The sequence below is a fragment of the Populus alba genome, chromosome 6 (assembly GCF_005239225.2).
Source record: "Populus alba chromosome 6, ASM523922v2, whole genome shotgun sequence".
Lineage (NCBI taxonomy): Eukaryota > Viridiplantae > Streptophyta > Magnoliopsida > Malpighiales > Salicaceae > Populus > Populus alba.
This window is the reverse complement of record NC_133289.1, coordinates 10001248-10014494: the sequence shown is the minus strand read 5'-3', so window position 1 is coordinate 10014494 and position 13247 is coordinate 10001248. Positions and strand designations below refer to the sequence as shown.

General features: G+C 32.6%; 2 protein-coding genes across 3 annotated transcripts in view; both read right to left on the bottom strand.

The window, feature by feature from the left end:
- Positions 1-2911: 2911 nt before the first annotated feature.
- On the bottom strand, positions 2912-10438 carry LOC118048373 (carotene epsilon-monooxygenase, chloroplastic). 2 transcript variants are annotated; one of them, XM_035058023.2, is made up of 10 exons: positions 9511-10438; positions 9091-9387; positions 8799-8996; positions 8140-8241; positions 6958-7098; positions 6735-6842; positions 5875-5957; positions 5548-5710; positions 5368-5429; positions 2912-2951 (listed from the first exon to the last, which is right to left on the bottom strand). In XM_035058023.2, exons 1-10 carry the CDS (start codon positions 9985-9987, stop codon positions 2927-2929), a joined length of 1656 nt encoding a protein of 551 aa, XP_034913914.1. In that variant the 5' UTR covers positions 9988-10438; the 3' UTR covers positions 2912-2926. The 2 variants fall into 2 exon arrangements, with proteins under 2 accessions (XP_034913914.1, XP_034913915.1); XM_035058024.2 differs by lacking the exon at positions 2912-2951 and adding an exon at positions 4991-5189 and having other exon boundaries at positions 9511-10437.
- Positions 10439-10762: 324 nt separating this feature from the next.
- Positions 10763-13247, bottom strand: part of LOC118048374 (nuclear pore complex protein NUP205) — a 33459-nt gene continuing 30974 nt past the window's right edge. Inside the window, exon 45 of the mRNA XM_035058025.2 lies at positions 10763-11101. Coding sequence (XP_034913916.1) covers positions 11018-11101 — 84 coding nt within the window. The 3' untranslated portion in view covers positions 10763-11017. The remainder of the gene's footprint in view (positions 11102-13247) is intronic.

Here is a 13247-nt window from a genome sequence, read left to right as displayed (position 1 = left end):
CAAATTGTGGTATCTAGCACTTTAATGTTTGGTTTATTTGGAAGTCATTAGGGCTATAGGTTACACAATGTAAGGTAGCCCTTCTCCCTTTCTTAAATTCTTATCTACTAACTTAGGATTTAAAGTTAATGCTAGTTTCCTAACTAGCGCTATGTTGCATATTGGATCAAAATCTTGTAGGATTTTTTTTAGCAATATTATTAAACTTATCACAATGGATCAACTTTAAAAACCTTTAATTTAACTACATGCTTAGTCCAAATTCTAAATTAAATCATGCAAGAATTACTTCTACACAACTTAATCAACTTGATGAGTTCAAAAACAATTCGGACGATCGATAAAAAAACATAGCTTGGTTTTAAAAGAATTTCAAGATGATATTCTTTTTTATATATATTAAAATGACAACATAGTATATTGACTAAAGCTTCATGGCTTAACCCACTAAACCTATGACCCGTATCATTGACTCCGCTGGGTTTAATAAATTTTTTAACTATTTTTTTTTAATGATATGATAATAAAAATAAACGCTCACAAAATTAAACATCAACTAAATATCAAAATATTTATTTGAGACTGCGATAACCTCATAGAAAGATAATCAAAATAAATAATGAATACCAATTCAAAATCAATCCAATATTGAAGGATAAAATTGAAAAGCAAAAATAATTCAATGGAAAAAAAAGAAGAAGAAAGACTGAATTAAAAAAAAAAAAAAAAAACAGAGAGAGAGTATTTAGCAGTGCTATTAAACCCAACCTAGTGAATCAACTTTGAAACATTTTGATCCGACTCTTACTTGAGTTTAAAATTAACCTATATAAAAGTTGATTTTAAGTGATCTAGTTGATTTAACGGATCCAAAAATAACTCCGACGACCAATAAAAGGATGGTTCAAATTGATTTTTTAATTTTTTTTTTAACACTACGGCAACATATTGAATTAATCTAAGCTTTGCAACTTAAATCACAAAACTCATAACCTAAATCATGTACTCCACTAGGTTTAAAAACTTTGTTTTTTTATTTAATGATATGATAACAACAACAAATGCAAAAATTAAACATCAATCAAATGTCGAGATATTTGTTTAAGACTACAACAACTTTAAAAAAAGAAAATTGAAATAAATTATAAATATTAATTCAAAATCAATGAAATGCTAAATGATAAAATTGATTAAAAAAAAAAAGAGCAAACAATAACTCAATTGAAAGGAAAAATTAGAAGATGAAATTTTAAAAAAATTAGTATTGTTATTAAATCCGACCTAGTGAGTCAACTTTAAAACTTTTTGACATGACTCATTGCCTAGCCTGAGTTTAAAATTAATCCTCGTATGAGTTGATTTTAGATGACTTAGATGATTTAATAGGTCCAAAGATAATCTAAATAACTAGTAAAAACATGATTTAGATTTTTTTAAAAAAAATCAAGATAACATTTTTTTTTAATTGAGACAATAACATATTGAATCAACATGAGCTTCGCGGCTTAACTCACAAAATCTACGATTTGGATTATACACTCCACTAAGTTTAAAAACTTGATTTAAAAAAAAACTATTTTTTATTTAGTGACATGATAATAAAAATAAACGCTTACAAAAATTGAGCATCAACCAAATGTCAAGGTATTTGTTAGAAATTACAATAACTTCATAAAAAAACAACAAAATAAATCATGAATATCAATTCAAAATCATGAAAATGTTGAATGATAAAATTAATAATAAAAAAAAACCAAAAAACATTCAATTGAAAGAATAAAAATTTGAAAATGTAATTAAAAAAAAAAAAAACTTTTCGACATTGATATTAAACCTAACCTAGCAGGTCACTTTCAAACCTTTCAACTCGACTCCTTGCCTAGCTTGAGTTTAAAATAAATATTAGAAGTTGACTTTAAATGATCTAGTTGACTTGATAAATCCAAAGGCAACCTGGATGATCAATAAAAGCATGGTTTAGTTTAAAAAAAATCATTTTTTTTTTTTTAATATTGTGACAACAACATATTGAATCAACCAAGACTTCATGACTCAACTTATATAACTCATGGCCTGGATTATGTACTCTACTAGGTTTAAAATCTTTGTTTTTTAAAATTGTTTTTTTATGTAATGATATGATAATAAAAATAAACATTTGTGAAAATTAAATACTAACCAAATACTAGAATTTTGTTTAAAACTACCATAATTTAAGAAAAAAATCAAAATAAATTATGATCAATTTTAAATAAATAAAATATTGAAAACAAAAATTGAAAGAAGAAAATTTGGAAGGTAGAATTATATATATAAAAAAATATATTAAAACAAAACGTTGAACAATGACTACCATTAGGTTTTTTAGTTTGTGTTAATTTAACTAATGGTCATTTTCTTGGAGCCAAGATTGTCAAAAACATTTATTTTAACACGACAATGAAATAAACAATATAAAATTGAATTGTAAAATCTCAAAGTAAAATATTTTAACTAATTATATATTGACAATTCCAATCTTTTACAGCAGCAGCAACAACAACAAGATCCACAAGCACTTTCTAGGTCTGTCTAATATTTTTATGATCATAAAAACATAGAATGTTCTCGGAGAATTCTCAATATAATTGACATTTGCATTAAATTAAATAATTACAACATGGCAGTAAGCCAGCAACAATGTTTATCCAGAGATAAACGGACCCTCTTTTGTGTGCAAACAACTTGAGAAAAGAAAAACAACCAGCACCTAAAACAATATTCCTAACAATCTTTAAAGAGGTGATGAATACATTCTAGCTGAATACATTATTACCAAAACCAAATCAAGTCATCTTCAGAGTCAAAGTAAACATTCTAGCTGTTGTTTCCTTTACATAATTTTTTGCACGGTGAGTGCTGCATTTATGAAATGTAGCCCAGTGTATCAACCTCTTACCTCGGTTGGTCTTCTGTACTATCACAAAACGTTTTGTTTGAAACACAAAATTACAAGTAATTCATGCATGCAGTCATGGGTAAAAGGCTATTAATTTGCCAAAAAAAAAAAAAAAAAACAGAAAGAAGATCAAGAATTCGCTGAACTCTGACATTTGATTAGCAATTATATGAAAGATCTGGTCGAGCCATTATGTTTCTCAACGAGGTTTATGAGCATCTTAAGAGGTTCATGATCCTTAGAAAAGTGGAACAAACACCAACTGAAAGGGCGTACAATTTATTCCTAAACACGACGAGCTTACATACTTGCAGGTTCCATAATTGCAAAGATGAAGCAACCGTGGCATTACTCACCAAGATTACATCGGGCCAGAGACAGTGTCCGCATCTCCCTTAATCTTAGATGTTTAATAAACTATTTCATGCCCCTCTCTACACCATAAAAATCCCTCATGAACTCTATCCATGTAGCAACCATAAGATGGACTCGAAACAAAGGGAAAACAATGAGACAATATGTCCAACTGAAATTAACAACAAGTAATGTGTCTACCAGATTTTCACCACCAAGAAGATTTTATCTTTTTGCAAGATTAACAAGAAGTTCAAAATTATTTGACTTAAAAACCACCAAAAAAATAATATTAGCTCATGGCCCTCTTTCGGATAATAAAACTTGAAAGAAAAGAACAGAATCCAGCAAGCAAACTTGGCCACTATTCAAAAAAGAAGAGAATCCAACATTTTCAGTGGCAAGCAAAACCAAATGAGAGAGTGGAGAGTGGAGACAATTAGATCAGAAGCAAAACAAAATAAAGAACAAAATGGAGATTAATCTTTGCATTACGCAGACCGGAGAGTGGAACAGGAACCAGCTGTGCTGCTAATGTTAGGTAGCCAAAAAATTCATTTTTTTTTTTAAAAATTTAATGCGGTTTGTACCTTTTTGAATCGTTTTGATGTGCTGATGTCAAAAATAATTTTTTAAAAAATGAAAAAAAAAAAATCATTAACATGCATTTCGCACAAAAAATTATTTAAAAAGCAATTGCAAACACACTGTCCAAACACGCTCTAGTCTGCTAGGGTTGAGATTAAGAACTTCAGATTTGGGCAAGGTGGAAAGGAGAGACGGGAGTGGGAATTGTGGACTGCTGGTAGTGTTAGTCAGTAAAATTTTAAACTTTTGGACTACTGGTGTTAATCAGTAAAATTTTAAACTTTTGTCGAACTCGTGAAGTCGGTTCACATTGGCTGATTTTACCGAATTTGATCGATTTTACCCGAGTTCGACTGATTTTACTGGTTTTCAAGTTTTTAACCTGATTTTACCAGTTATATACATGTTAATTTGTTAAATCATATAATTTTATAAGTCAACTTGTAATTTTAACAATCTTACTTGGGACAGAAACAAAATGGGGTATGAGCACACAAATGGCATTGGCCTGTACTAGATAATGTATCGAACTAGACATATACACATGTTTTTTGACTCGTGTTTAGTTCATTGAACAACACAATGGTGCATGCATTTTTGCAAAAATTCATTTCAGTCCTCTTAAATTTTTCACCAATTCATTTTAGTCACCACATTTATTTTTAATGATATTTTAGTCTTTATTTTATTGTCCTCAAATTTTTAGTCAGTGAATTTAGTCCCTGAATCACAAAAAAAATCAATTAAACCCCTATATGTAAAAATTCATTCTAATAAAATACAAGTGAGATTGGTCAAACATTAGTCAATCAAATTAAAAAATGAGTGATAAATAGAATAATGGATGATATAGAAAATTGAGAGAATGATTTTGTCCATGGCATTGGACAAGTTTGATCCACCCCATGGTGGGACAAGAATTTTACCTTATGGACAGGACAATGATCCAATATGCACATCAAACACTATGCAACTTGTCTCATCATGTCTAATATATGCACCAAACATTATCTAACCTGTCCTATTGAATCCAGTTTTGTTCTGTCTAGAGGACCAAATGCATCCTAAGAGTTGGTTCAGGTTAAAAAAGAAGTTATTACAGCAAGCTCATTCATAATTCTATATTCATACCATTGTATTAATTTAGACATATAGTTCAGAGTCAAGATCAGAATACTCTGTTATCCCAGAAAGCAGCTTACCAAAACCAAAGCAACATGGTTTATGGAAAACTTGAGATGCCTTTTTTTTTTTTCTCTGAGAATGACCATTCAAGGTGCTTAGTTATCAAAGATTACAACGGCTACCTCTGCAATACATATATTAACAGTTCGATTATGTGAAGTTCTTGTTGTGTCACTATTTTTGGTCAAAAAATGATAATTTCTTTCGTTTTCAACCAAAGAATAGAATTTCATTCTCATTGCTTACAAAATTGAATATGAGTACAAGACACAGATGCCTAAACATATAGTTTTACAGCTTACCCAGAAGAAGATGAAGCAAAGACATTTTTAGTGTCTCTTTGGCTGAGTTTCATGTACAGGCCCTGCAAATAGTGCCACTCCATCAGGAGGCATCTTTGCATATATAAGAATAACATTTTACCAAATCATTGTCAAGTTTCCAACTTTTAAATGATTGTGCTTGATGTATGGGATACTTACATCTGTAGTGTGTATTGTTGCTCCAGTAGTCATGCGGATGTTCTGATCAGGAACCAGCTCAAAGTTAATTTTCTGTAGAAAGATTGCAAGTGCAACAATGGCTTCAAGTAAAGCAAACTGGTCACCAACGCATTTACGGGGTCCTCCACTGAAAGGAATGAACCTATGATGCACAAGTTACTAATTTAGAATGATGCAGACCAGGATGAGTTAAGGGGAAAAATACACATTATTGGACTTTGAGCTTAATAAATAGCCCATTATGTTAACAAAGTTGTACCAAAATCAAAGAAATGATAATACAAAGGAACAAGAAGAAACAAATACCTAAAATCTGTGTTTGATTCATTAGGCACTGGGCCATCCAAGCCAAATCTCTCTGGCACAAACTCTTCTGCTCTCTCCCAGACCTTGTAAATTAAGCACATAAGAAATACCATCAGAAGGCAATTCACACAACAAACACATTCTTAGTTTCCATGAATAATCACCCCAAATAACTATATTCGAATTCAAACAAGCCTAATAGGATGGGCAGTGATCTCAAAATATTGCCATTTGATGTAAAACTGAACAGAAAAGGTGTCAAAATTCAAAAATTCTTTCCATTTGTTTAAAAACTAAATCATAACAGAATTTCCATTTCAGTTCTTAATTATGGTTCAGAATTGTCTTTAACTCATACATTTAAGGTAAGATACTGCCAGAGTTGCTGAAGAACTGGCAAATAGAATTTGTTCAATGAAGGAAGCATATTTCCATATGCTTGGGCACATAGTGACAAGATGGCTTGGGTGTCAACACAAGATTCAAAATCTTGCCAATCAGAGTTGCTTAAGAACCAGCAAAGAGAATTTATTCAATGATGGAAGCTTATTTCCACATGCCTTGGCACACATTGACAGGCTTGGGTGTCAATACAAGATTCAAACTCTTACCAATCAATAGTGTACGCTTAAGCAAGCTTATTAGTCGCTTCCTAGCAATTTTGGAAGTGCTGAAAGATTAGAATTTATCCCAATCTAAAGTAGCAAATCTAATTATTCAGTCACTAAATAAGTACCTTGATTTTGTCAGGTTTCCAAATTTACAGCAGACAGCAGCGGTCTCTTAATTTAAAACTATTAGCTTAACTTACAAAATTCAACTCAACGTAGGTTTGAAGAGTGCACAAAATATCATAATACCTTGGAGGAGTGATGAATATTGTACACTGAAATCATTATATCTTGTCCAGCATTAACCTTGTAATTACCAGGAAGCACATCAGCAACTTGAGCTCTTCTTATCAAGACCTACAAGAGTTATAACATATGATAGAATAATAAAGAGATTGCTGTAATAAACCTTTTGTCTATTTTTGCCAGTCCTGTTACAATTTACTTAAGAAGGAAAGGCACTGCAACCTACAGGAGGATGTGGGTAGAGACGTAGGGACTCATTTATGCAGCGTGTCAAATACTTTAGATCCTTTATATCATCATAGGTAGGAGGCCTTCCCTGTAGTACTCGGTCAACCTCTTCTTGTGCTTTCATCAATGTAGAAGAATCCTGAAAAAAAGTAAATGAAGAACAATGATGTTCAGTAGCATGTGTATTTATATTACAGGCTGAGAAGTTAAAATTAGCAGGTTAGGCAAACTATTCCTATTGAAGGTTCTAAAAACTTGAGAAGGTAGATGAAAGAAACAAAAGGCAAGTCACCATTTTCAAATGTAAATGCTAAACAAACTTGTTGCGACATATTAAAGGAACTGCTAGAACACAATTCAGTTTCTGAAAATATATAAGTATGAGATGTTCAAGAATGAATCTGACAATCAGAAATAGGAACCTAAGTGAAACAAATGTAGTTCTCACACTAGCCAGTTATGTGCAATAAAACAGCCAGACATGTTTTTTATAAACAAACATTAATTCAACTTGTAATATATAATCCCTAAGTCGATTATAACAAGAAACTAAACATGAACAAATGTTCCGACTTCATAGGTAGCAACACATTCATAAGACATTTGACATCACACCTCCGTGTAAATAGTGCATCTAAATATGCAAACATAATCCACAGATACATCATGCATATAGAACAATGCTTTAACCCAGAATACCTCCCTATCAGATCAAGTTTGCCCAGCCTGTGCCCCACGGACGGAGAAATTAATTCCTAGGTTAAATGGACCAAAACTAGACCATCTAATCTAATGATTTTTGTTCCAAATGGCATAAGGAAAATTAAACTCCACTGGGTGTTTCATTGATCATTTAATATTCACTTCACATATTAATTAAGACATATGTGCCTCTTTGATAAATGACTGAACAAGGCAACAACACTCTTTGAACTCCTTTCAAGTCAATGAGCATTCGAGAATAAAAACTTTTGAAAAGGCATTATGCAGAAGAGTACCACATTGGGGGAGAAGTAACAAGATTTTGGGCCTAAATACTTGTATCCTCACAGTTTCAAGTTCATGAAATAATTGAGCATCACAAGTCATTAGATTTGGTTTTTAGTCTGAAATTGTCATTGATTGAGGGTTTCCAATTTGAATATCAACAAATATTTTCCCATGTAATAAGATAGACTACCTTACTCAGGAGATACAAAGTCCAAGTCAATACTGAACCAGTTGTCTCATGGCCAGCAACTAACATTGACAGTAGGTCATCTCGTAACTGTACACTTGAAACCTGAAAGACACTTGGCCATTAAATTAGAATTAAGAAGAAAACTTAAGAAAAGATACTAGAATCCAATATCAGAGGGAGAGAGATCATTCTTCAAAATACAATTCTCTTGCAAATCCATGTATGCAGAAACTTGGAACGATAAGGGCAGACATCTTAATTTTCATGTCAAGAACTATGTGCCAAGGCCAGCATAAAAGGCACAGTGCAATGAATTTTTTTTTTTTTTGGTTGAACTAGGAGGGTCATGATTCCTCAAGTGGATGTTCCCATTCCAGATCCTAACGGTGATATGCTTCAACTCCCAATTATGCTATTGTGTTTCAATCCCAACAAACTACAGAGTATGCCATGCAGGAGCATAAAATTTGCGAAGTAAAGCAGTAAAATAATGTAGTTTTACAAAAAGGCTTCTTATTCATGCCAGTCATAATTCTCACAAACTTTACATAATTTATCAACAGAAATTCCTGCTTTATAACTGAGACTTGCATATTATTCTACAATTCCACAATCATGATATATTAATACACACTAATAAATAAAGAGCTGGAGCAGACCTCTTCCCTGCTGGCGAGCAAAAACCGGAGAATGCTCGGATCATTGTCGTTCACATATTCCTCCTCGTTTATTTTCTCACCCTCAATTTCCACAATCTTTTTGCATTTCTCAATAAGTTCCTCAACAGTTTGCCTAATAACCATAACCGCTTTTGCCGCTTTTATTTGTCTCGGTATAATCTTACACAAAGCATCAATCTGCAAACCAAAAAAAAAAATCACAACTTAAAAACTATATAAAAAAAAATTGAGAAACACGGAGAATAATGAAGAAACACATGGATTTACATGCCTTCCAATATGGCAAAAGGTCAGTGGAACGAGCCTCTGCCTCTTTCAATGCAGTGTAAACAGCATCAATAACAGGACTATCAGTAGTTAATGAATCAAAATTGTAGTTGAATACTGAAAGACCAATGACATCAAGTGTCAATTGAGAAAACTTCTCTTCCATATTTACAGCATTGCCATTCAATGCATCAGCTTGTAACTTCTCCACCAACCTTTCTGCACATTTGCAAAACACCCTTTCAACTATCACTGACAAATACTTCCTGTGCAGTGAAGGCACCACTGCCCTGCGCCTTGCCTACACACCATCACCATAAATAAAGAAAATTCACAACTTCAAGTATTATTACTGATACTGATAATAATTGCCAGCTTAGTTTCATAAGATAAAGAATGGGGGGGATGAAGGAAAGAAGATTACAGTCCAAAGCGAGCCCTCGGCGATAGCAAAACCGGAGCCGAAGAGAAACTCAGAGACTTCAGCAACAAGGCCTTTGGCATACTTGGTACCATAATTTTTTAAAACATGTTTAGCAATAGCAGGGTCACTAACTATAACGAAATTTCTAGGGCCAGCAGCGAGACGGTAAATGGGCCCATAATCATTCATCCATTTAAACAAAGGGAGAAACAAAGCACCACCTAAAAGATCAGACACATCTTCAAGCTTAGCACTGGCAATGGGAATCCCTGAATCATCGTTTCGGCCTAAGGATAGGGAGCGAGTGAGGGACGTTAGCCAGTCTGGGCTGACCCAAGAGGTTTGTTTTTGGGTTTCGTCGTCTAAAGAAGATTTGATGGACAGAAACCGAGGTTTTGGAGGGAGAGTGGTGGTGGAGATGGGTTTGTACTTGTAGAGAGGATGAAGAGAGGAGACGGAGAAGGTAAGTGACATCATTTTGGTCTCTTTCTCTCTCGCTCTATTGTTCCCCTGTTTGTCTGATTAAGTTTTGCAGCTAAAACACCATGTGGCTACTCTGTTCCTTTCTTTTTTTCTTCGTTGAATGTGGACTCCGGACTACGAGCTCCAGTATAGAAGATGACGATGCGATGTGATATTCTCATTTATTTATTTTTTAAATAATATTATAAGTAACGGGCTTGGGCCTTTACATCCGGTTAGAAGTCATGGCTTGTAGCTTCGAGTATTTATGTGGTTGTAAGAAGGTTATAAAAACTTTGTTCAGAGCCATGTGCCTTGATTTTCCAGCATTCAAAGAACCTTCTACAAATGAAGTAGAAGCTTCTCTTTTCGTTGATGTGCAGTCCAGCCACTGCCCGAGCAACATCCTGCGGAACTGAGCCTCAATCTTTGGATACAAGTTATCGAACAAACCCACCATTAGTGCCAGCAACAATGACATCCCCTGCTTCCACTAGAAGTGACATTAAAAGGTATGGGTTTTAGCTGCCAGGTGGCCAGAACAATTCTGAATTTGTTGTTTTTACATTTCAAAAGTATTTTTAAAAATATTTAATTTTTTTTCAATCAATGTTTTAAAATTATTTTGATATACTAGTATTAAAAATAATTATTTTAATACATTTCCTAGGTGGAGATGGCGTAGGGTCTTAGAGGGCAGTATTTTTTCGAGGAATTGAAAAATGTAAAGAAATGAGAAAAAACTGAGTAGAATTGATGGTTTTTAAGTTCACTAACATGGAGTATAGAATGATGATAAAGCATATTAATTAATGATACCAATAGGACTTTAATTGAGCATTTGCAAGTAGACTTGAGAAGATTGCTCATGTACTAGGAATACAAAAATCGTAAGATAGTATTGGATCAGCCTAATACAACATGATTATAGATTATAATTTTGCAAATTTACAAAGCCGAAAAGCTAACCTCAAGAAAACACTAACCAACAACATAAAATTTGACACAACTACGTCACGACATCTTTTCACAGCTTGAGGTAATCTCATAAAGCCAGGTTTTGGATTGCCATTTCTTTAAGGGATGTCACCAATCTTCGAAACACCTTCAGATTGTGGCCGACCTTATCCTGCAAAACCAAGCAAGCACATCGGTGCCGATTGCAAAAGACCAGAATCAAGATCAAATTCCTAAATAGTTAGTGACAACACAGAAGCTACATACTTCAACACCAGGGATGCAACTATTTACTTCATTTTAACTAAAACCAATGATAAGTACATGGTTTACACTGAGATTTGTCACACTTTTCCGAGTGAAAATTGTTACACTACACACGCTTGCCACAGATGAAAAACACCCCCAAAGGTTCTTACAAGTACTTCTTTTGCATTACAAGCAAGTTGATATTACGACAATAAGAAGTCTACATACTCCAACAAGGAAAGAAGAATCCTTTTTCTTGTGAAGTACAATTATTGTAGAGTAATTTTACGGTGCTTAGAAAGTAACAAATGGTATACTATTAGTTATTTTCTAGGAGTCCACTTTGAAGAAAGAGACAGATATGGGTCATAGATTTTATTCTCTCTCTCCGTGTGTTTCTCTCTTTTTTTAAATTGGACTCTAAGAAGTATCTATTAGAATGCATTAGTTATTCACTAAGCACCATAAAATTTTCTGTTATTATACAACAAGAGAGAAGAATCACAAAAACGTGGTGGCCAAAATGAAAACGATGTTTACAAAAAGAATTTTAAATAAAGAATTTAAATTTCAAACATATCATCAAGCAGTTAAGTTAAAATCATTATTAGGAATTCCCAGTGTATAATTTTTTGCTCTCAATTTCCAATTCAAATTTAAAACAACCAAATTAGTTTCAATTTATCTATTTAATAAGAAATTAGCAGGAACAAGGTTAGGGATGCACAAACACAACAAAGAATTATTCATAGAATAAGCATAAGTTATTTGACCACTTTGAATCCACTAGTTTTGAATGAGGTCCTTGATAGCATGACTAGCATATATATCACTTACTTAAAGAGAAATTAGAACAGAAAATTGTGATGAGATATTATTTATGGTTTTGCTAGCAGATAAAGTCAAGATAGAGATGCTATCCCTAGGTCTTTTGCAACATAACTTGAATATTTCTATTTTACACTTGTTTTACAACACAAAAAAAAAAAATTATAGTCGAACTACTAAATGTAAAGTTAGAAATACAAGTAAATATATGAGATTAAGTATTGTTTTGTCATAAAAATGTACCCAAGTTACAAAAACTACGGTAACTTGAAGTCACCATAGCGAGCAACTTATCCATTCATAGTGGAGCGAAACTGAGTGGGCCAATTGCCCCCTGAAGCAGGTGAAAAAAGTTTGGTTTTGTATAAGTTATTCAATTCTACAATTCAGGGTATCGCTGTAATTTCAAGATACGTTCCAAATTCTCCTAGAACATGGCTTTTAACATATGAAAGTGGTTTTTAACATATAAATATATTTTCGCTAGAGGTGACATTAATCGAATTAATTGAAAAATCTGTAAAAACCGATTAGAAAGTAACTGAATCAAATGTTTTCTTAACTTTTTAGAAAAATTCAATTATAATTTTTTTAAAAAAATTTTGGTTCAGTTCTGTTCAGTTTTTGTTTCAAAGTTTAGAAACTAAAAACATCCAAAGCAAACTGAAAAAACCCATTATAAACTCAAGGCCTAATATGAAATAAAAGCTCATTAAATCAAAACCTGTCAAAAATAGCACAACTAAAAGGTCCATGAATTAAATTGGATTTATTTAGTTTTTAAAAATGTAAAACCAAACCAATCAATGCAAAATTGAGTTTTGAAAAAAAATCAAAGGCTTAAATTGGTTTGGTTCTGTGCAAATTTAGTTGAATTTCTCATCTAAACCAAACCGTTTAAATTAGCAATCACCCCTAATTTATGCTTTTCTTTTTTAAGCGTATTCCAATCCAGCTACATAAAGCTTTTATAATACTTTATTTCAGAAATAAGAATTTCTGAATAAAATTTAGGTTGCATGATGCAATCTTAGATGTAATTCCTAAGAATTCGATTCCTAGAATGTGATGCCTTAGGTTTCTTGGTGTGATCCTAGAAAACTCACCAGTGTCACTAGTAGCCTGAGCAAGTTTTTCTCTAATTCAAATTTCAAAAAAAAAAAAAAAAATCCCTTTATTCTTTATTAATCTAAACCATTAAAATCCCCAGATTTTTCAAAGCTCTGGCCCATCATAAAACG

What these genes read in the sequence shown, in the direction of transcription:
- LOC118048373 (XM_035058023.2), bottom strand. Translation starts at nt 9,987, where the DNA reads ATGATGTCACTTACCTTCTCCGTCTCCTCTCTTCATCCTCTCTACAAG. An exon ending in TGCTCGCCAGCAGGGAAGAG is followed by an intron (nt 8,242 to 8,798) that starts GTCTGCTCCAGC and finishes AGTGTCTTTCAG; the next exon opens with GTTTCAAGTGTACAGTTACG. An exon ending in CTTTGTATCTCCTGAGTAAG is followed by an intron (nt 7,099 to 8,139) that starts GTAGTCTATCTT and finishes ACTTTTTTTCAG; the next exon opens with GATTCTTCTACATTGATGAA.